Source organism: Anser brachyrhynchus (genome assembly GCF_964034855.1).
Source record: "Anser brachyrhynchus genome assembly, chromosome: 22".
NCBI lineage: Eukaryota > Metazoa > Chordata > Aves > Anseriformes > Anatidae > Anser > Anser brachyrhynchus.
Window position 1 is genome coordinate 6,701,960 of NC_137715.1, and position 22,276 is coordinate 6,724,235.

Below are 22,276 nucleotides of genomic sequence, written 5' to 3' on the forward strand. Positions count from 1 at the left end.
GACATGCCATCAGAGGGTTATTTTGCTTTTTTGGTGCTCCTGCAAGGGTTAATGTTCACATCCCTCTCCATCTAAAGAATAAGTTGCCTATCTCACCCCCACCGTGAAATTAAGCGCAATCACAATCACCCTTCATCCTTACCTTGCAAAGTCTTGGCATGCCAAGCCAGAAGCAGAGTCTGTGCATCCTGAGTTGCTAAATGAACTTAAAAAAATATATTAAAAAAAATAAAAAAAGGAAAACACCCACCAACAATCTCACTGCCTCAGTAAGGTCTCTTGCGAAGATGGTTTGTCTGTGGAAGCGAGGGCTAGGAACAAAGTTGTGGGGTGGAGGGGGAGGAGAACATGATTGACAGCCCTGAGCTGAGACTCATCCCTTACCTTGGGCCATGCGGTCTGATTGGCTGCCTGCTGACATCCCCAAGCCCTGCACTTTTTAATAGACGCTTTTGGATGATCTACAGGGAAAAGGCTTGGAGAGGTGTGTTTCTGACAAGCCAGAAAGTCATCCGCACTTCAAGGGACTTTGTTTAACTCTTTTTTTTTTCTTTTTTTCTTTTTATTTTTTTTTTTCCTGGAAGGGGGGCTGTTCTTCATTTTCGCACTTAATGTTTTTCTGAAAACTTCGCTGAGATTTTCCCCTTGCACCAGCCTGGACTAATGGATTACCACCTGCTTGGATTAATTTTATCTTTTCTCTTCAGTGACACAAAGGTCTTAGCCGGTTACCCAATTTGGTGGTAAGATTTCTTCCCTCCTTCCCTCTTTCTATGATTGATTAATGAATTAATTAATTATTAGCTATGGGATCTGTGTGTTCCTTCCTTTTCAACCTTAACACTGCTGAGCTGGCCATGATTGCATGTTTGATTCTAAGCATAATTTCTTCAGATTTGACTGGTAATTAATGAAAAGTTTGGGGATTATTTTTAAAGGGTAATGTCTACGTTTCCTTTTGCTCAAATGGAGTCTTCCCCACCACTCTTAATTTCTCCATTTTCGTCACTGTAGAAATAGGCATTTGTTTTAGATGTTAAGGGATGTGTTTTTATTTTCTTGTGCAATATAAATTTTGTCTGTTGCATGACTGTTTAGCAGGTGTTTTCCCCTTTTCCATTAAACTGTGATCGATGTTTTAAAAAAAAAATAATTCTATTTTCTTTTCGGCTGCTGCAGTTTTTGGACTTCTTTCTCTTCTTTTGTTGTATTCTGTTATGTGAATTTAGTCCAGCAAATAAGCTGAGAACACAAATGGCACCTGAGAAAATATTCATTAGCAAAATTCCTCAAAGATGGGTTTTGTTCTTTCTAATTATGGAAATGTCACTTATTTTCTTGCACTAACAATAAAAATAACAATAATAAAAGAATTGGTTATATCTTATAATGCGGCTGTTAAATAATCTGAGTTACTTATTTTAAAAATAAATATAACAATATAAATAAATATATTAACAAAAGGTAATTGGGAGCAGTTTAAAACGAAAAAAATAGGGAATACAACATTTGAGGTCATTTAAACACAGCAGACAGCAAGTTGCATAACAGAGTATTTCAGATAATTTCTGTCTTTATCATGTAGGATTTCTCATTGGAATATATCTCATTAAGTTTTGTGTATGGCAGGTAGGGGCTTTAAGCCTAAAGATCCGTAGGGCGAAGAGGGAGATGTTGGAATTCACACTACTGAGATTCTTCGGTTATTTTTGCCTTTCCAGAAAAGTCTTTTTTTTTTATTACTGAATTAGATCCTTTCAGTGCCAACATGGAGATGGCAAGAAGTAGGCGGGAGTGAACTTGGAAATGGACTGCCATGTCTGGGAATATTTAGAAATGTGAATGGAAAGCTGATTTTTAAAATAATCTGCTTATTACTGTGGACTTTGAGAATGAAAATGTGCAGTTCCAGAAGAGAAAGACTAAGCATACAATGAGAAGTCTTCGCTCAGGAAGCGTTTAAAAGCTATGCAGGTTCATGAAATGGCTAAATCACAGCATGTTTTCCCAAAGAATTAAATGATTTCCTCGCCCTGAGCGTAGCTGCTTAACTTCAAGGCCTAAGGCTGGGGCAGGGGAGCCTACTGAAATAAAGACCACATCACTTTGATTCCCGGTATCTCTTTTCTCCTTAATCTGGGGACCAGCGTGTCTGAGTGGGGGTGCGCGGTGGGTTGTAGCATGGGTCAAAATTGCGTGGCTGGATCTAAAGGCAACAACCTGCCACTGGAAACAGCATGGGGCAATGGTTCCTGGCACTGGCATCAGCCCTCCAGGGTTTTACTGGTTCCTGACCTGCCTCGGGCTCAGATATAAATTAGGATTTAACACCTGAACTGGGAGGAATTTGACTCTCAGAGAGAGGAACCCAAATCTCTTTGACAAAAAGATCTGATTTTCCCTGTGAAGTGAAAATGTCCCCATCACCAAAATGCCCTTCCCTGTTTTCAGGAGAAGACACTGCAGACAGGTGTCTGTACCATGTGCCTTCCCCCAAACCCCTGAAGTTCACCCAAAATGAACAATACAGAGGACATGTAAGATTGCTGGTCATGGATGGAAATACCGAGGGCATGGCAAGCAGTGTCCATGGGAAAAGCAGGAGTCAAACAAGCTACCCACAGAATTTTGTACAATAAATCTGCATCTGGCATATCTGGGGCAATTCTGGCAATATCCAAAGTGCCGAAGCATTTTTACTGCACTAAAATGGTGTGGTGAGATGCCCCATATAGGGCTGAAGGGCAAGGGAGAGGCTATCAGAAATGGCAAAGGGTTTTCAAGGTTTCTTGAAGGCTGAAGGAGCAGGACAGAAATACTGTGGGCCATGGTTTCCTCATTGCTCAGGCAGAGACAATGCTTCTTACAGCATGCAAAATTAAAAGTCTCCTTCGGTCCCACCAAAGGTTTAAATATCTGCCCTGCGGAGACGAGTTTTTATGTACTGTGTGCTCTAGCATAATGTGATATATAGTCTTAAAAAACACATGCTTTTCAGGTTGTCTTCCCAATCCACTGATCTTTAGGCAGGCATAGAGCAGCCTTTGGGGGATGAATACCATTTGCGGGGTTCAACATGCCCCAAGACACGGGGAGGGAAGCAAAGATGGGGCACAGATCAGCCCAGTCCCCTGCACTGGGTTCCCACAGCTGTCCAAGCCAGGCTGGACAGGACATCATTAGTGCTTTCTTATCCTTGTATAAATCCATTTCTGCTTAATCCGAGATGTTCAGGAATGCTGTGCTGCTTGCAGGACCCTGAAACTGCTGACAGTGCCCGGTCATGCTGGGGCAACGTTTCTGGGTATATTTCTCCCCTATGGGAAATATTTCTGCAGCAAAATCAAAATGGATAATTTCTGCTTTGGGGCATAAATGGGGAAAAAAATATTCCTGTAGTGAGGAGGAAGTGTCTGAACATGCTAGAGGAGAAGAAGTGCAATAAGAACAGGGTCGCGGCACCTCCTAAACGGGCTCAGGGCTGGCTGTAATAATCCCACTGCTCCACAGTGCAGTCAGACAATGCAGGCAAGCAGGAGGGCAGCGACAGTGCGGTAGAAGGGGTAAAAGCAAAAAGATGAATCTGCAGAGGATTTGTAGGGAGTTTTATTTTCACTGAGTGCTCAGGAAAGGATCCTTCCCCTCTGGTCATATTATCTAGAGAGTGCACAGTTCAACAGCAACCTTTCAGCTCGCATGCCATCATGTCGGAGAGTGGATCCTGCCCCCGGCCTCAGTGGTGAAATGTTACCCGCCAGGCAGAGAGACTTGGCATGGGGAGCATGTGGATGAAGTCTGAAAAGGTGTTATGCGAATGAAATGACTTTGCGGTGCATGCACAGGTCTGCAGTGCCCAGACATGCTGGTGGCAGTGGGATGTTGGAACTGCTGGGCTGTAAAGCCAACAGGGACAGGGCCTGGGGTTCGCAGCCCATGGTGTTCAGTTGCTAGCAATTCCCTGACATCATCCTGTCCCTTAACAACTAGAATTCTTCCTAACTATGCCTGAGCAAGATCCAGGGGTAGCACAGACTGTAGAAGTAGTTTTCAGTGAGCAGGGGCTGCTATTTTGCCATAGGGCCAACTTTTCACATGCCTTCACCCTACTACAGCAGTGAAAAGGAACAAATGGGGCACAGATGGGAAAAGGTTGTCTATGTGCTACCTTTGAGAATGCTGACATGAGGAACTGAAGCCAGTAAAAGCTTCCTCAGATATGTGTCCAATGCTTACACTGTCTGGGTTACTGCTGCTAAAAGGGAGACAATGATGGAGAGATGTGGTGAGGCCATGGAGAGCCAGGACTGCTGTTCTTCCTGGCCATGCAGAGATGGCACAGATGGAAGAAAAGTGAGCAGCAAGGCCAGGGCTGGCACGTGAGCTCCGCAGCCAGCAGCCTTGGGTCACGCCAACAGACCTCTTAGGCGCCAGCTGAAGGGAAGATGGTGACACCAATCACACCTGCAGTCAGTTTTTTAATCCCAAATGCTCTTCTAACAGCAGGGATAACAGCATGTGTGTGAGATGGGGAGGATCGAGGTATGACAGACTTGTCAATGAAGCATATAGACAGAATGACAGCTGTACCAGGAGCTTTCTGGTAATGCCCTGAAAAATTTAGATGAAGGGGAAAATATGTCCCCTGCCCGGAGCTGTGTCAGTGCGGTCTGACAGAGATGTTGAGGCCCAGGAAACAGCCAGAAAGTGCTGCCAGAATGCTAATATGTGTGCAGGGGCTGAAGAAGACAATCAGGGAGACAACTCCACCCATGAACTGAGAAAAAAACACCAAATGCTCTCCTCTTCCATCAGCATCATTCACCTTTGAATGGGGCAAGAATTCTCAAAACATTTGGCATGTGACTAGCCTGGGGAAAGGAGCCAGATTTGGAGCCAGTGGTGAAAACAGGAGGTAAAGAAATCAGCCCCAGTCCTCTCAGGGCTCCTGAGGACACAAAATCAGTAGGTCACTGCCCATAGCTGTGGCTCTCACCTACATATACCTACATATTCCCATCCAGTATTTTTTTGCCTCTAAGTAGATGATTTGGCAATTGGCAGAATCACTTTGTCCATGATACGTTATTAAATTTTGTTTCCATCCCTTAGACATGTTTCCAAGAGAGTCTGGAGGCTTTGGCAGCTCTCTGAGGATTCCAGTGGCCTTGGGTCCCTAGAAAGAGGCAGACAGAAACTTCAAATCATGTTCTCACCAGTCCCACAGTAGCTCCTCGTTAGGAAAAAGACATATGTGAAAAGCATTTGCATGTAGATGCAGTTTGAGGTGACATGTAGCTTGTCTTCTTTAGCTTTCAGTGTCTTACCTTTGTGGAATGAACGGGAGACTTCATTCTCTTGACAGTCTCTGAAGGTTCAAACATTTATATCCTGTAGCCTGTGGGTTATATGCATGCGGCCCTTAAAGCTTTGTTCAAAAGGAATACTTAAAATTGCATTGCAGAATCCACTACAAGAGTGGATTTCCTGATGCAAATCCAGCTGCTGCAGTACTACAAAGGAAATAGAAGACCCCCACATATAATCTTCCCATGGCTTAAAATGCATCCAGTTCTGAGGGAAAATGACTAAGGTAATAATGGAAAGTGTCAGTGACAGAGCTAACCGCATTTATCCTGCAAGCCCAGCAGTGCTGCTCCCACTCCTGTTCTGGCACCTGAAGCCAAAGTCCCTCCACCAGCAGCTTGCACAAGCACACAAAGCTCAGAACTGGAAGAGTTAAGGCATAACCATGTGCCACCTTCTGCTGTGTTAACACTCCCCAGCAGGGAGAGGCAGGCAGCTGGTGTGTAACACTGCAGACTGCTTCCCCTAGGTGTGTCAAAGCTTGACTGCCAGAGCTGTAGGTGAAGCTACCCCAGGACTGCAGTGAGGCCAGAGGTAATAGGAGAGATGCTGGGGTGATGCGTGGCTGCTCATGAAAACAGCTGTAAATAACTAAGTGGACACAAGTGACAAAGATCTTATGGTTTTCCTCAGCATTTTTTTGCAAACAGACATGACCCAGAGGTATCCGTATCACCACCCAGACAAACAGCATGGTTAGTCCATGGTACATAGTGAGATTTTTCCAGGATCATAGAATCATAGAATCATAGAATATCCTGAGTTCAAAGGTATCTGCAAGGACCATCAAGTCCAACTAGTCCAACTCCTGGGTCTGCGCAGGACCACCCAAAAATCAGACAATATATCTGAGTTTTGTCCAAACACTTAAGCAGAAATTCAGGCTTACCAGCTGTGCTGTACTGCCAGCACACTTGGGCAATCCCAAACGTTGCCAGAGGAGAGATTCTGAGGATATACAGCCTTGCGAACTTCAACACTTTCCAAGTCTTTGCAGAGTTTTATCATGGTCAGCATCTCTTATCAGTTTTCTGTCTCACCTGTGTTATAGAGTGCAGTGCACTGGAGTCCTGAGTACAGTAACAGCTTCAAAATGCTACTAGAACACAATAGTAAGGAGCAATAAGAAAGGTATGCATTTCCCTAAACATCAAGAAGTCTCATTCTCTTGAAAACTAGCCATTCACCTGGAGTGTCCCAGCCCCAGGGATCCACTCTGTCCTGCAGGGCCAACACGAGCTTGGAGCCAGATAGCTCCAACACATGGAGAAATGCTCTGACTCACATATATTGACTTAAAAGAGTGTCTCTGCCCTTAAGTCAGGGATCTCTTAACATTCTTGTAACTAAATATAGAAGTAAATTTAAATGGTCACAAATAACATTTAAGAAGCAGTTTAATTGCAAGCTGATTACTTTTCATTTGAATCGTTCATTAAAAGCAGTACATGACAAAGTTAAGCAACTGTCTAAGAGAACCTCTGCAAAAGCACTGGAAATTCAGGGGTGAATTCTGGCTCCTTGGTACTGGTAGCTCAGGGCTGCCTGTGGGGTGCTGTAGATGCCGGCAGCCACCAAGCTGCAAATTCACATGGCAGCCATTCTACATTCTTGTCTTGCCTTCTCAGCTCTCACCTTGATGTGACCACTCACCTTGATGTGGTCAGGCAGACATGTCACACCTCTCCAACACAGTTGTATGCATGCAGGCAGGGAACCAAATGAGTAAGAGCAGTGCTGAAAAGGACCAGCAGTCACCAGCAGGAAGGTGAACTCACAGTTTTGCTTATCCCAAGCAAAATGAACTGTGATGAGCTACGTTGGGAGGAAGAGTGTGGCCAGCAGGTGGAGGGGAGTTGTTAGCCTCTGCCTGGCACCTGAGGGGCCTGCACCTGTAATGCTGTGTAGAGAATTGGCCGCCCAGTTCAAGAGGCATATAGAGAAACTAAAGATTCATCAGTGGATGCTTCCAGGATGATGAGGATCTGGGGCACATGGCTCACCAGGGAAGATGGTGGGATATGGGCTCATTTACTGTGGCCAAGAGGATACTGAGGGCTGTTCAGTAGCAGCCTATCGTTTCTTGATGGGCTGTTACAAACATGATGGAGACAGTCTTTTCCCCCTAGTGCCAGATAATATAGCAAGGGACAATTGCTGGGCATGAGGAGACCCTCCTTGCTCGGAAGGGTGGTGCAGCCCTGAGCCAGCTGACCATGGAGGTGAGGAGGTTCCATCCTTGGGCATTTGCAGAACCTGGCTGCAGGAAGCCCCCACCACTCTGAGCTGGTGCTGGGGAGGGTCCTGCTCTGAGCAGATGCTTGGATTAAAAGCAGGTGCTTTAAACTAAAAGAGAGTAGGTTTAGATTAGATGTAACAAATAAATTATTTACTATGAGGGTGGTGAGACACTGGAACAGGTTGCCCAGAGAAATTGTTTATGTCCCATCCCCGGAAGTGTTTAAGGCCAGGTTGGATGGGGCTTTGAGAAACCTGGTCTAGTGAAAGGTGTCCCTGCCCACGGCAGGGGTTGGAATTAGATGATATATAAGGTCCCTTCCAATCCATACCAATCTATGATTATATGATTCTATGACTAGAGACCTCCAGGGATTCTTCTAACCATCATTTCTCAGTCTATGATACACCCTTTGCCAGGGATAAGAGCAGTGCTACAAAAGATGCAGTGTTAGTTCTTGTAATATGGAGTCCCCACTGTATGTCTAATGGTGGTGGGTGGGAGGGGTTTCATTGGGATCCTGGACACAATTAAGCAAACTCTCAGCCATGTTACAGCTCAAGGCTTTCAATGGCAACATACAGCCCAACACCTGTGTCAAGGAGAAACCTGATGGCCACTCATGCCACCCCCGCTATGCACTACACACCTTCTGTGCCCAGGTATGAGTCATTACAGGTCTTTAGCTAATGTTTTCTCACTACTTCGATTTTGGGCCCGTAGATCTCAAGCTGCTGCACTGCAGTCACTGTTTTACTGGCTCTGTGAGACCAGGAGAGATGCAAGAATGCCTTCAGCCCTTTCTTTCTTCCTGCAGGCACAATACACAGAGCCCTCAAAGGATCTGACTCTAAGGTCACTCAATCACTTCTGACTTTTACATTACGCTTTCATAATTCAGGTATTGCTCTGAGGGTGCTTGATTTCCACTGCTGTCATGTAGGTCCATTGAGCACTACCCACAAAGCAGGGACACTAACCAGCAGGTAGAAAGCCATCTCCCATCTGACACTGGTGATAGGGTCTCAGTGATGCTCGCTGGGCCCTTCCACTGCCAAGTCAAACAGTTTGACTTAAACCAGTGTTTGGATTTTGTAGGAAAAGGCAGCAGAAGGTCCAAGCAGTAACTTAAGACGAACTTCAAAGAAAACCTTAAATATAAAATATTAAAGAATGAAGAACTGCCGTGTGTAATGAAAATAAGTAGAAATAATGCACAACACTTTCCATTATCTCTGTTGTGTATTCAACTGGAAAATTTATTCAACTGAAAAATGTCTTCATCTGATGAGTGCTACATATCTCAATTTCTAGAGATCACCAGCAGACAGGCCAGTCATCTAGAAATGCACCTCATCTAATGTTTAGGCAGAAGTTGTTAGTCGATTTGCCAGCAGAAATCTCAATGTGAACAAGAGTGCAGTACTCCTTTTGCATCGTGAGAATGAAGCTGCCTTAATCAGCGCATACTTAATATATATAAATTCCGGTCAGTTGGGTTAGCAGTGGTATTTGTGTCCAGCTGCTAACTCCCTTAGCATCGTAGATCTGATTTGCACAACCAAGGTAGAGTTTATAGCAATTTGACTCAACCTGAGGATGTTTTGAAATTTTTGCTAGGCCTTCATGAAGCATCCCAGGGTAGTCTGGTAGGATGCTGGCAGCTGGTAGTAGCTGTCTTCATACAAGTTGCTGTCTTCAAATGTTTGGCTGGTTTTCGTATCTGACAGGGTGTCAGTGCACACTTCTGAGCATTAAAATAGAAAGAATTCTGTGTTCAGAGTTCAGCCAGGCAGCAAAGTGTTTGATGAAAGTCAAGGCCTTTTCTTGTGCATCCAAGAAACACTTCCATATTGCTGCTATCATTTTTACATTATGAAACTCATACTGAAGGCTTTTGAAGATGCATTCTGAGCTGATTTTATTTGTGTCCATATGGATACCATCATGTCTCAGTACATACAGTCAAACTTGGGAAATAAGACTCTTGTAGGCTGGCATTCATTCTATAATCACACTCTTACTCTCAGTTTCCTAAAAGCAATGACTCTAAATGGAGCTTGTAATGGAAACTGTGCCCAATGTGGCATAGCTCTGAAGAGTTATAAGTCACTTGTGAAAACACTTATCTGTGGCAAAAGTGCAATGGGAATTATCTTCCACAAAGATAGGATCCTACTCTATGCAAATCATCAAGGCACAATTTGCTGCTGTTGGAAAGATGCTGCCTCTCTATAAAGTAGACCTCAAATTAACCTACTTTAGATCTGATCTTGGAAAGGATGAAATCATCTTACTGCTTTCTGTCTATGGACAGAGACACTCAATTTATGCAATCTAAATACCTATTCTCCACTGGCTATTGCTGGGATGAGACAAACCTGATGTATATCAGCTGCTGCACATGTCCATAATCTCATTCATTATCAGTTCCCAGTATCACTCAGTGGATCTATCTGTGATTTTCCTAAAGGATCTGAAATGGGAAGTATTTGTCAGGAAGTTGGCTGTATGTTTAATTTACATATCCCATATACACACAGTTATAGCTTATGTCCCTTAAATTACTCAAAATTTAATTTTAGCCTCCTGCTGGCAGATGCAATTTAATTTTTTGATGACCTAAGATTCATTTTGTATCTACAAATGGAAGTGGCTTAATATTACTCAAGTTTGGAGGTTAATATTAGAGTAATACTGAATATAATGAAACACTTCTGATATGGGGGTATCAGGCTATATTATTTAAGGTTGTTTCCCGGAATTTTCAGGCTAAAGGCTACATCCAGAGTGCAACATGGTGAAAATCACATCCTAGTACCAACCATGGGGCAAAGGCTAAGAAAAATTGTGCTATGATTAATGTGCCTCTTTAACACTACACGTGCTCTGACTGCACATGAGTTTACAACTTTTTTTGTTGATAAATTTGTTATTAATAATAATAATAATGCATATCTATCTCCACTGTCACCAAAGAAAAAACTGTGAGCCATCCTTGGCTGAAAGGGTTTCAGCTGCACAGGCTTGAAAAACAGAATATTTACCCTGTAACAAAAGTGTTCTTCTCCAGGACTGTTAGTGCAGTTGCTTTGCCATCTCTGAAAATGTAAAAGAACTATGATTTGCTAAGCAAATTTTCTATAGAAAAGGAGAGAAACTCTTTCTAATTCCTTTTCTAAAGATAGGTTTCCTGATTTGCTAATTTGTCTTTTTCACAGTTCTCTGAACCTTTCTGGTTTTAATTAATCTTACAAATGTAATCAAGTTTAACTGGCATCTTTCCCAGTACTTGGACCTTTTATTTTTGAAAGAGAAATACTTTTCCTGAGCCACTGTAGCATCGCTTTGGCTCAGACACCAGAGATCTTCCTCTTCCTTTTCAACAAATAGATTCTTCAAGTTTAAAACAGAAGGGGTTAGTGTTAGCTGATAAATTCTTGATTTATTTTTTTTTGTTGTTGTTCTGATCCCATTTCTATGTCTCGTAAACGTCCGGTTTTCTTGCAAATACTTTCAGCAATTGTGAAGAATAATACTTAACAAATTTGCAGTGATCCTTGAAAACTGTCACAGGGGGCGTTTCACAACTCCAGGGTGCCACTGAACTCCTCACTACTTACCCCTCTCATGCTGCTGGAGACATCTGCAGCACAGGTGGCTTCCTTTTAGCTGCCTTACTGACAAGGGCACGTTTATATCATGTTTTTGAATTGCAGAGGTCTAAAATGAGATGAGAGCTTGTTTTCCTCCTTGGACTATGGTGGCAGACCAGGACAATGGTCTCAGCTGAAATGTCTGCAAGTCCCTCAGATGACTCCCATCATCTGCATGTACGATGCATCTGGGTCCCGACCTACCTGCATACCTCACACAAATATTTACATTATTGTAGGAGATATTGTTTCAGCCTCCAGTCCAGATTTCAGTCAATAGTTCAGATATCCCACGCCTCAGCTGTGCAATTCCCTTAGCACTGACCTCTGTTTTTCTCTTGATTTCCTAATGTGCGCTTCCCTTGCTTGTTGATGCTTTCAATAGTTTGGTTGTTTCTTTTGTTATCTTTGTTGCAAAAGATTTCCAACTGTATCTTTGAAATCCAACTGATTATTTTATTGTGTGTGCTATGACCTCATTGTCTTTGGTAACAACCAGATCACCTCTAGTAGGTTTTAATCAAATACATCTGATTTATATTTGTGAAGTCATTATGTAGTATACTGAGTTATGGTTACCTGTATGTCTTCACTTTTGATATCAGTTTGATCATTTTTTTTTCATATAAATCTCCTAAATATAAGATCCCCAGAAATTAACATTTCCTTTGTGGCTTTTGTGGGATATGGCCTGTTGCTTCTGGTTGGTTAAATGAAAAAGATGACAGTCTGAGAGCTGATATAAAACCTTACAAAAAAAACCTTCAGGATCATAATTTTGATGATTAAGTTCTACCAAAAAACCTGAAAGAGTCTCGCCCAATGTCTGCTGGGGCCATGTTTTACTGTGTGTTCATGAATGGTCATCTCATACCTTGGTGCCAGCCATTATTCAACCTCTGATCAGATACATGACATCTTGTACTAAGGAACTATAAAGTAGGAATAGCTAGACAACAAGAAGAGACGTTGATGATAGTGCTATAATCTACACACTAGAAGTTCTGGTTCTTGAAGTTCTTGAAAATCGACCCTTCATATCCGGAGGACACAAACTAGTCCTCTCAGATGTTCAGAAATTACATTGCTCCATTTAACTTTGCTGCCTTTAAACACAGTTGTTTACAGAACCATGGCATTGCCATGGTGGTGTCTTCCACCATACCACTAGTACTAATGCACTTACCTGCACTGCGATAATTACTTTTATTTAGTCTAACCCACATGTCCTGGGTCAGAGACTTATGGACACATTCTTAACAATGATCAGTACAGCATCTGTTGTCTTATGGCCTCCAGATTCTGTGTCTTTAGCGTCCAACCCTACCTGTGTTCTAATTGTGCTTCTCTCTTACTGCATGCATTCAGCCATTTCTTGAGTAATATCAGGCTTCAGGATTCTCAGTAATAAGTCAACAGCCCATTTCTGCCTGACATTACACACTGTATAACAAAATAGGAAGTTCCTATCTTCCACCAAGTTTCCCAGGGTATTTTGAACTCAGTTAAGCACAATACACCTGATATTGGCCAGAAAGAATGCCAGGTCCCCAGTGATTAAAAAGAAGAAATTTCTGGATGAAGTTTCTCAGCAAGAATCAGACTTTTAAGAACAGATATCTTTTTTCAGATTGATTCTTTCACATTGGTTTCCTGACCATAAAATTATTGCAAGGTGTAAACAGTGATGTGACAAAGTTTGCAAATGTAACAAATTACTCAGGATGGTCCAACATAAAGGTGACCACAGAAGACAGGAATGCATGACACTCAGTGGATGATAAAATACCAGATTAATTGTCAATGACTGTGAAGTAATGAAAACTGGGATAGGGATCCCTAATCTGCACAACACAGATATAGGTTAAACTTTCTATTACAACCGTCTTGGAAATTATGCCCATTATTATGCAATTATGTAATGAACAGTTCTCTGCAATTGCTAGTTCAGTGCTCAATAATTGATGTGTAGAGCTGTAAACCATCTACAAGCTTTGCACCTTGCTGCTCAGTTCCTTGCTCAGCTTTCTATGAACATGTTCGTCAATTGACAGCAGGTCTGTTAGGAGCTGTTGCTGGATTTTTTCTCAAAACAGAAAGTATCAGCATGTCATTATTTCAGTCCATTATTGCATCCTGAGGTCTGTTTGCAGTCTGATCATTGCATTTTCCAAAAATGGTTTATGAAATGAGAAAATCACAGAGACAAGCCATCAGCAACAAGCAAGAAAAAGGGTTGAATTGCTTCAGATGAGGAGACAATATTTACCTTAGATTGTTAGCTTGGGGGAAGACAATTATGAGTGAATACAATACAGGCCTTGCAGATCTTGAATGACAACAGTTGTGTGTCTAGGAAAAAAAGGTTATTTCTCAGGATATAAGAACCAAAGTTTGCTAAAAAAATTATCAGCCCTTGGGTTTAAACCTTCAGGGAGGAGGGCGTAGTTAGATTGTGGAACTTGTACCCAGGAAGTGCTGAGAGGGCTACATATATCATGGGGTAAGAAATGACTTAGAGTAAATTACTGAGAATCACATCACTGGTAGCCCTTAAACATGATAGTCCAGAAATTAGCTTCAGCTCAGGAAATCCCAGGATTTCCTGAATCCAGAAAAACAGGACTGCTGGAACCTTCAGATACCTGGGCAAAGGTATCTTTCACACCTGCCTTGTTTCTCATGGTGTTTCCCTACATAGCAAAGATAACTTGCTAAGGAAACAGGATACTGGTAGCTTGACCTTTGAAGCAGACCCAGTGTGTTAACTGGTTCAATATATTCTGCAATATTACGGCATCTTTCTAGAACACAGCACCCCTCTTCTCTGAGTGCTGCTGTCTTCTCCTTGGGAGGAGAGTGTCTGAGGTTTCATTTATCACAACAATAAACCACAAGGACTAATGGTAGATCTGGCTTCCAAAAGATTCAGCTGGGCTTTCCCATGCTGCATCTGACATAAAACACTTTAAGAGTTCATCCAGATGTGACAGAGTAAGGTGCCTTAGTCCCAGCTGTACTGCACTGGATGAGCCCACAGAACTTGCTGTCTCCTCGTAGGTCAGGGCATATCCTTCTTGGGGTAACCTCAGGCCATTCATAAGAGTACAATCACCCCTGTTATCTTCAATTCCTGTCTCAGGGCTCAGTGAAGGACTCTCCAAAAAGAAGTAGCCCAAGCATACAGCTTAGATCACACCCCAAACTGTGGGATAGTTGGGTGGATATGGTAATTCCCATCCACAGTATTAAATGGGATGTTCTTGTAGTATCTGATCATTGGGCAAATGCTTTCTGATGCTGACATTGGTGCCTCACAGTGGGTGATTTCCAGAGAGTTGGTACTAACCACTTAATGAAGTTAATCACTGCCAAGGCCTCTCCAAAGCAACACCCCAATTGGAGGCATGCAGAGAGGGATTGGCTGACCAACAGGGGATAGCCAGCATCCCTGCTGGCCTAGCTTGAGAAGTCTCTTTTCCTTCCCTTGATTTCTGTGAGACTCCCTTCGGGAATGACTGTCCCACCACCTCCTCTTCCCTGGTAGGAAACGCAGCCTTCCAATGGCACCATTCTGGGAGAAGAGGCAGAAGGGAAGGCAAATCTGAGTCGTGGTTTCTCTACCGTTGCTGCAAATGCTTTGCAGGCAGGACTAGCAGTGTGAATGTTGGAGAGGCAGCAGCAGCACCAACAAATGAGGTGGTCTTGGTCACAGGCAGTCCATATGCAGAGCCACAGCCCTGGCAATTTGGAGTGAGTAGATCTCCAGATGAATTTCAGCATCTCACTCTTTGGAGAAAAGGTTCTGCAGTGCTGAAAATCTTGCTGTGTTTATTGCAGGCACAGCCTGGAAGCCAAGATTTACATATGCAAATTATATGCATTTATGTAAATTACAGAGTGAATAATATTATCACAGCCCCTGCAGAATACATTCTCTCCCATGGCGAATCACTTGATTGTGTTTTCTAAACTGAGAGTGACATTGCTTTGACCAGGCATTACTGAACATAACATTTATATCTGATACACAGAACATAAAGGATCCCGGTTCCTGGACACACACCCTTGTCAGCAACTTTATTCAGGCTGCATTTGTTAGGAAGAGAAGCAGATTCTAACTCCCAGGCCCTACCCCCCTCCTCCAATCCTTCTAGCATTTGCTGGCAAATAAGTCAGAGCTGAACCTTGTAAGATGCCAAGACAAAGGGGTGGAGGCAGATGCCAAATCACTTTCAAGCCCATGACAGAGCCCTGAGTCACCCAAACTGGAGCAGCTCTCCCAAAATGGGCTCATCTTACAAAAGTGCTGTTGCTGCAGCAACACTAATCCACACACCAGTAGGCAGAGAGATAATGCAAGGGATGCAACAGCAGATTCATTTGCTTAACGCCATGCTCAGACAAGAGGAAATGATAGTAATCTGGAGGGATCTGCTTGCCCTGTTATGAAGCACTTTGTTGTGGAGATTCTTCCAGCAAAGAGCCTCTGACATTAGAGGGAACTGGGCTTGGCACAAGCGAAGGGCTCAGGTCTGACCTTGCTCCCTGTACCTTGGCTGTGCAAGCCCATGAGCTGATTTAGGTGGTGGTTTGCCAGAGTCCCCTTCTCTGTCCAGGCTGGGAGAGGACTTCTCCACAAGGCTACTTGAGACCCTGACATTCCAGCTGTACATTGTGCCCATACTGGCCTGAGGAGCACTCAGGTCCTGCCCCCAGTTCCTCCATAGCAATCACTCATGTCACCACCAACCTCTGTGGCCACCAATGCTACCGAAATGACCTTCTGCAAACCCTCCTTCTGGCTCCAAACCAGGGACTGCCTTGTTCCCACACTGCAGTAAAGAAGGTGTTTCCAGGGCCAGGCAGCAGTGCTGGCACCATCACCAAAGCCTGGTAAGTGGGGTAATATGAAAAACATTTGCAAATGTGCATGTAGGCTGATGTGAGTCTGTTGAGGAAATACATCTGGGAGTTGCACAAGCTTTGGCAGATAACTACTTATTGCTGTTTGCTCACTCACCCCATGATCAAGCGGCAGAGGAAAGCTGAGTGTCCCACCAACTGGACTCAAATTGGCCTTTGCCAGGGCTCTGACTTGACCAGCTCAGAAAGCATCAGAAAACCTCAGGAGAAAACTGCAGTCCCCTGATAAGAAGGAAAAAGGACCACAAAAACAAAGAGTGGTCAGCAGTGTGTTAGTGTAGCAGCACCAAGGATGAGAGATGTGGAGGTCAGGTTCATGCAGAAGGAGACTGGCTTCAAGGGAGTAAAGACAACTTGGGAGACTGTAAAGAGGGTTGACAGTAGAAAAGGACATTGGACCAAGCTGTTCTCTCAAGGACATGGGCAGGACAGCTGAGGATAAAGTACATCGACTGACTTCTGGAGAGAAAAACAGAGCTGGGGAGACAGTGGGAGCTTTAAAGGGAGACAACATGACTCAGGTGACAAACAAGAGCTGCATGAAGACCAGGAGGCAGGTTAAAAACAAACAAACAAACAAAAAAAAAACTTTCAGTGCCTTGAATAGGGCTTGGAGGCAGAGACAGAGGGAACAGGATGGTTGGAAACAGGAAAGCAAAGGTGCAGGTGACTTGTGAAGAGGAGGGATAGTTAAGGCAAGAGTAAGAGGCAAGAGGACTGCAATGAGTAACAGATCAAAGGAAAGGAGGCAACTCCAGGAGTAGGAGGACTGAGTGTGGCTGGGTGAATTGTGGGCAAAGGGAAGACATCTGTGGAATGAGAGGCTCTCCCATTAAAAAGAAAATGGATTTTAGGGTTGGATTTTCAACAGGTCATGTCAGGTGATAACACCCCAACTGGAAACAAGAGGATTTCTAGGACAGGTGTTAAAAAATCATGATTTATTTCAATTTTGGTTCAGCCGTACATAACTTTGTAACTTTGCAATTTTGCCTTCACAGTTCCCATCTCAGTGTTGACAGTGCCAGACTGAGGAGGACACAGGGAGAAAAGAGGAGAAATGAGAGATGGAGAGGAGGGTGAGAAAGAATGCCTTAGCAGGTTGGGTTATGCTGGCTCTGGACAAACAGAACAGATGCCAGTTCCTGCTTCCAGCAAGCTAAGAAAATTCAAACAGGCAAATGAGTGGGAGTGTTTGCAAGAGTCATTGCCATTGTGGCAATGGCATTCAAACCACTTGGTACATCCTGTTTCTTGTCCTGTCTTCCCTTGTCATATGTCTCTCCATCCTCCCCTCACAATGTAATAAATCCCAGGACTGTTTCAGTCAGTTTTGTCCCAGCAGCCCCATGACAATGCTTTCGATCCATCAGCATTAAATCCATGGTGTGTTGCTGCTGGACTAAATATTTAGTCACAAAATCACAGAACAGCTCAGGTTGTAAGTGACCTCTGGAGACAAGGTAGCCCAACCCTCCTGCCCAAAGCAGGGTCAAATAGAGCAGGTTGCCCAGAGTTGTGTCCAGCTGACACAATGAGTGTGTCCCAAGGAGGGACACTCCATGATCTCCCTGGGTAACCTGTCCCAGTGTTCAACCACCCATACAGTAAAAGAGTTTTCTTCTGTTCAGACAGAATTTCATGTGTTTCAATTTGCTCTCATTGCCTCTTGTCCTGTTACTAGATACACTCAGAGAAGCCCAGCTGTATCTTCTCTCTGCCATCAGGTATTTATACGTTGACAAGAACCCCCCAGGGCCTTCTCTGCCCTAGCTACACAGTCCCAGCTCTCACAGACTCTCCTCATGTGTCAGGTGCTCCCATCCATTAATCAGCATAGTGGCCCCAAAACATCTTTGCTCCTCCATCAGCTGCACAGTTGTTTCATTGTTCCACACAGACTAATGAGGAGATAATTTAAATGCTCCTTATTCTTCTTACCTGCCCACACAATGTCTAGAATTGTAAGGCAGAGCAAAGCATTCACCGGCTGGATGCCTTTAACTCCATCCATTCCGTGCCTCACCCTCTGAATCTGCTCTCATCTTAATAGAAAAGTCCTTTGTTGCTCAGAAGCTCAACTGTCACTTCACTTACCTGCAAAACATTTGTGCATGCAGATAGAGGAACTGTGGTGATACAGGTAATGGTACGCAGCTCATGCATGGGTGACTCTGTTCACTGAGCATTGAGCATTCACATATTTCTGTTATAGTCAAACCCACCCTGAGCAATGAGAAATGAACAGCAGTCCATGACATTCAAGGATTCCAAAACAGCTTTTCTGAGTTTTTCTGTAAACAGTGGGCAGGGTTTTGGCTTTTGCAGGGCACTGCTATGGGTAAGGTATGTGTTCCTGTGCTAGCTTGTGTGAGAAACATCTCTGTGGCTTTTTAAACAGTGTATAGGCTTTTCCTACTTACCTTTTAAAAAACCACCCTTCGTGGTTTGTGCTTGCACCCTCATACAGCATTTGTGGAAATCAAAAGTCAGTAAAAGCCATATAAGACAGATGTGTAGGCACAATTTAAAGCCCTGTGTCTAGACTACATGTCTAGACTGTGGTCCAGAGAACTTCATCCAGAAGCAAACAGGTAAAACAGGTCAGTGCATCATGTTCTAAAAGCACATAATTTTCTCCATTTGTTACAAAGGGAGCCTGAGTGGCTAGCTTAGATGGAGATGTTCCTAATGGGGACACCCAAGGGTTAGCTCCCTAAGCCAGCCATCTATTCAGTCTAAACTGATCAATGAGGCATCAGTGAAGGTGAGGTATCATCCAGTCACAGGTACTTTTTTTGGAGTGCAATGAAAAGCACCTTCCCACAGGTGCCTGTTCTTTATTGACCAGAGGAGGAACTAGCACAACCAGCGGCAGTTTTGACAACTAACATTTAGATATCTACAGTTTAGAGACAAGTGTCTGTCACTAAGAACTTCACAGCCACACTCTGAGCGAGCAAGCATATCTGCCTTTTGGAGTGCTTAGTGACTAATCATATCATAGAATAATTTAGGTTAAAATGATCATGTGTAGGTCTCTTACCTGGAGGTGCTACACGAAGCAGCCCCCTGACCATCATGGTGGCCTCCACTGGACTCCCACCTATATGTCTATATCTTTCTTGTTCTAGGGAGCCCAAAATCATCTCCAGATATCACTCACAAGTGCTAAGTAGAGGCAAATAACCACATCCCTTGACTTCCTAGTTGCTTTCTTGCTAATGCAGACCCAGGATGTGGGTGACCTTTTTTTCACGGGAGGACACACTGTTGACTCCTGCTCTACTTACTGCCCACCGGGATACACCAGTCCTTTCCTGAAAAGCTGAATTATAGTGAATCAATACCCAACCTGTCCTGTTGCATGGGGCCATCCCACCCTGGAAGCAGGGCTTTGCATTTGCTTTCTCTGAGCCCCATGAGGTTCCTGTCAGCACATTTCTCAGCCTGTTGAGAATATTCTTTCAAAGACTAGCCCTGCCCTCCAGCATATCATAGCCAGCTACCAGTTAGACTTTGAGCCACTAACCTTTGAACCCAGTGGCACAGCCACCTTACAGTCTCTCTCTCTAGTCCATATTTCACCATTTTTGCAATAGAGATGCTATGGGAGATAATCTCAAAGGGTTTAATAAAGCTTCAGTATATATTATTCACTGCTCTTCCCTCACCACAGAGCCAGTCACCTCATCATAGAGCTGTCAGATTGGTGAGGCACAATTTGCTTATGGTAGATCCATGCTGGATGTTCCCAATCATATTCTTGTCTGTGATGTGTCTGGACAGGGATTCCAAGAAGATTTGCTCTGTAATCTTCTGCAACCTATGCTGTAGTTTCCCACATGTGACTGCTGAAGGCGGTTCTATTGATATGCCAGTTTTGTTCCAAGTTTGCAAGATGTAATACTAATTGTATTTAGGATCACCCAACAGGAAGACCTAGGGTCAGCTACATCTTGGAGGGGGCTGTTTATGACCTGATCAAATATGCTGAACCCTTGAAGTGCATTTAGAACTGTTGACTCATGTTCAACTTGTTGTTGACCACAACATCCATATTCCTTTTCACAGGGCTGCTCTCTAGCCTCTCATCTCCTAGTCTGTACATATACCCAGGGCTTCCCCACTCCAGAATCCAGGATGCAGCCCTTTCTCTTGTTAAACTTCATATGGCTGGTGACTGCCCAGCCCTCTAGTCTGTCAAAATTTCTGTGCAAGACCTCTCTATTCTTGAGGGAGTCAACAGCTCCTGCTAATTTAGTGTCACCTGCAAACTTATTTAGTATGCATTCAAGTCTTGCATTTAGGTAATTTATGACACTGAAGAGAACTGGCCCCAAAATAGAGCCCTGGGGAACCCCACTAGTGACCAGCCACCAGCCTGATGTAACTCAATTTACTCTATCCCTTTGAGCTCGACCCAGTAGACAATTGTTCACTCATCATATTATGTACTTGTCTAGCTGTATACATGGACATTTTGTCCAGAAGGAAACTTTGAGAGACAGAATCAAAAGCCTTACCAAAATCCAAAAAAAAACACCACCACATCTACTGGCTTCTCATGGCCAACTAAATGGGTAGCCTTGTTGTAAAAGCAAAGTCAGTTCATTAAGAAGGACTTGCCCCTTGTGAACTCATGTTGGCTGTGCCTAATGACTGTTGTCTTCCAAGTGTTTTTCAATAACTCCCAGAATAATTTTCTCCATATTTTTACCAGGCACTGAAGTGAAACTGACAGGCCTGTAATTTCCAGGGTCTTCTTTCTTACCCTTCTTGAAAATTGGAACAACATTTAGCAGCTTCCAGTTGACTGGGACCTCTCCAGATTCCCAAGACTGTTGAAAAATAACTGAGAGATCTCGCAACAACATCAGCCAGCTCTTTCAGTACCCTAGTATGAATCCCATCAGGCCCCATAGACTTATGTGCATTATCCCTGTAAGGGATAATGCACAAATGCTGCAGCCGTTGGGCAGGTGCCTATGGAGGTGGGAAAGCTTCACCCTTGGAGGCCTAGTGTTTAGCCAGTTTGCTTCATATTCTCCTCTGTCCTTTTGGCAATGAAATATCCAGCAACATACTTTTTTCTTCCTCTAAAAAGAACTGATGGCAGTGAAGAGCTCTTCTTACCCTGTGTGATTGAAACTCATATGCATGTCATTTAAACACAGCCAGTATCTTTATCTTCCTTCTGTTTGACACAAGCATCTGAATTTAATTGATTTTTTAACTATAATCACTAGATTTCCAACCACATCTACACTATCTCTGGTGCACCTTGGTGCCAGGCCCCTGCAAGAAGACAAATGCTTTTGAAGACTTGCTAGCTTGAAATGATGGTGGCTACTTATTAATTCCATGTGACTAGAGACAGTGTTTGTGTATGTACAATAAGAAACAGTCCTGAGGAATGGAAATTATTTTTTTTTTCACTTAGGACTCTTTTCACTCAAAAAAAAAAAAAAAAGAAAGCAGTAGGAGTTTAACAGAACCTGCAGGTCTTCCTGCTGAGGGCATAATTTTGCAACAGTCCTTTCTCAGTCACAGTGCTTTGTGTTCCTCATCTTCTTGTCAGAAACTAATGTCTGACAGGGAATCCATAAAAAGCATGGATCTTTCTCAGATCAACCAATACCAACATCATCAATGAGCTGTTGCTCCAGCACATACAGATGTCTGGACTGCTCTCATGAGAGTCACATCAACTCACTCCCACCCATGCACTCCTAGCTCCATGCTACACAACTGTTCACATGCGCTAAGAGGAGTCAACCAAAGTCCTGATCTAGGAAATATCTTAGTCTCTGACAAAAAGGGCTTTGCCTACATGGGAAAAGTGTGGAAGCTGCTTTACAAACTTGGTGTGCAGGGCATGAGCCGTACTTGTAGCACAGCTATAGCAAATGCCTGAGAAGTGTGCTTTCTCCACACGTTTGCTCTCCAAAACAAATTATCCCCAGTAAGGATGGGGAACTAAAAGATGCAAAGGCTATGCAAAAAGTCTGCACTGGATCAGTAAACCGATCCAAGTTTGGTCCAGGGCCACTCTTCTCAGAGGTGTTGAAGTTGCCACAGGGCCCAGCTT

General features: G+C 43.6%; 2 protein-coding genes across 3 annotated transcripts in view; one reads left to right on the top strand and one right to left on the bottom strand.

Moving 5' to 3' along the window:
- The window catches only part of WNT9B (Wnt family member 9B), a 44,811-nt gene extending 44,505 nt beyond the window's left edge, over nucleotides 1-306 (bottom strand). For both annotated transcript variants that reach the window (XR_013941522.1, XR_013941523.1), the window contains exon 1: nucleotides 143-306. The gene's annotated coding sequence lies outside the window, so the exon portion shown is untranslated. The remainder of the gene's footprint in view (nucleotides 1-142) is intronic.
- Nucleotides 307-613: 307 nt separating this feature from the next.
- WNT3 (Wnt family member 3) overlaps nucleotides 614-22,276 on the top strand; it is a 51,666-nt gene continuing 30,003 nt past the window's right edge. The window contains exon 1 of the mRNA XM_080565088.1: nucleotides 614-743. Within this exon, the coding sequence (XP_080421214.1) occupies nucleotides 664-743 (80 nt within the window). The 5' untranslated portion in view covers nucleotides 614-663. The remainder of the gene's footprint in view (nucleotides 744-22,276) is intronic.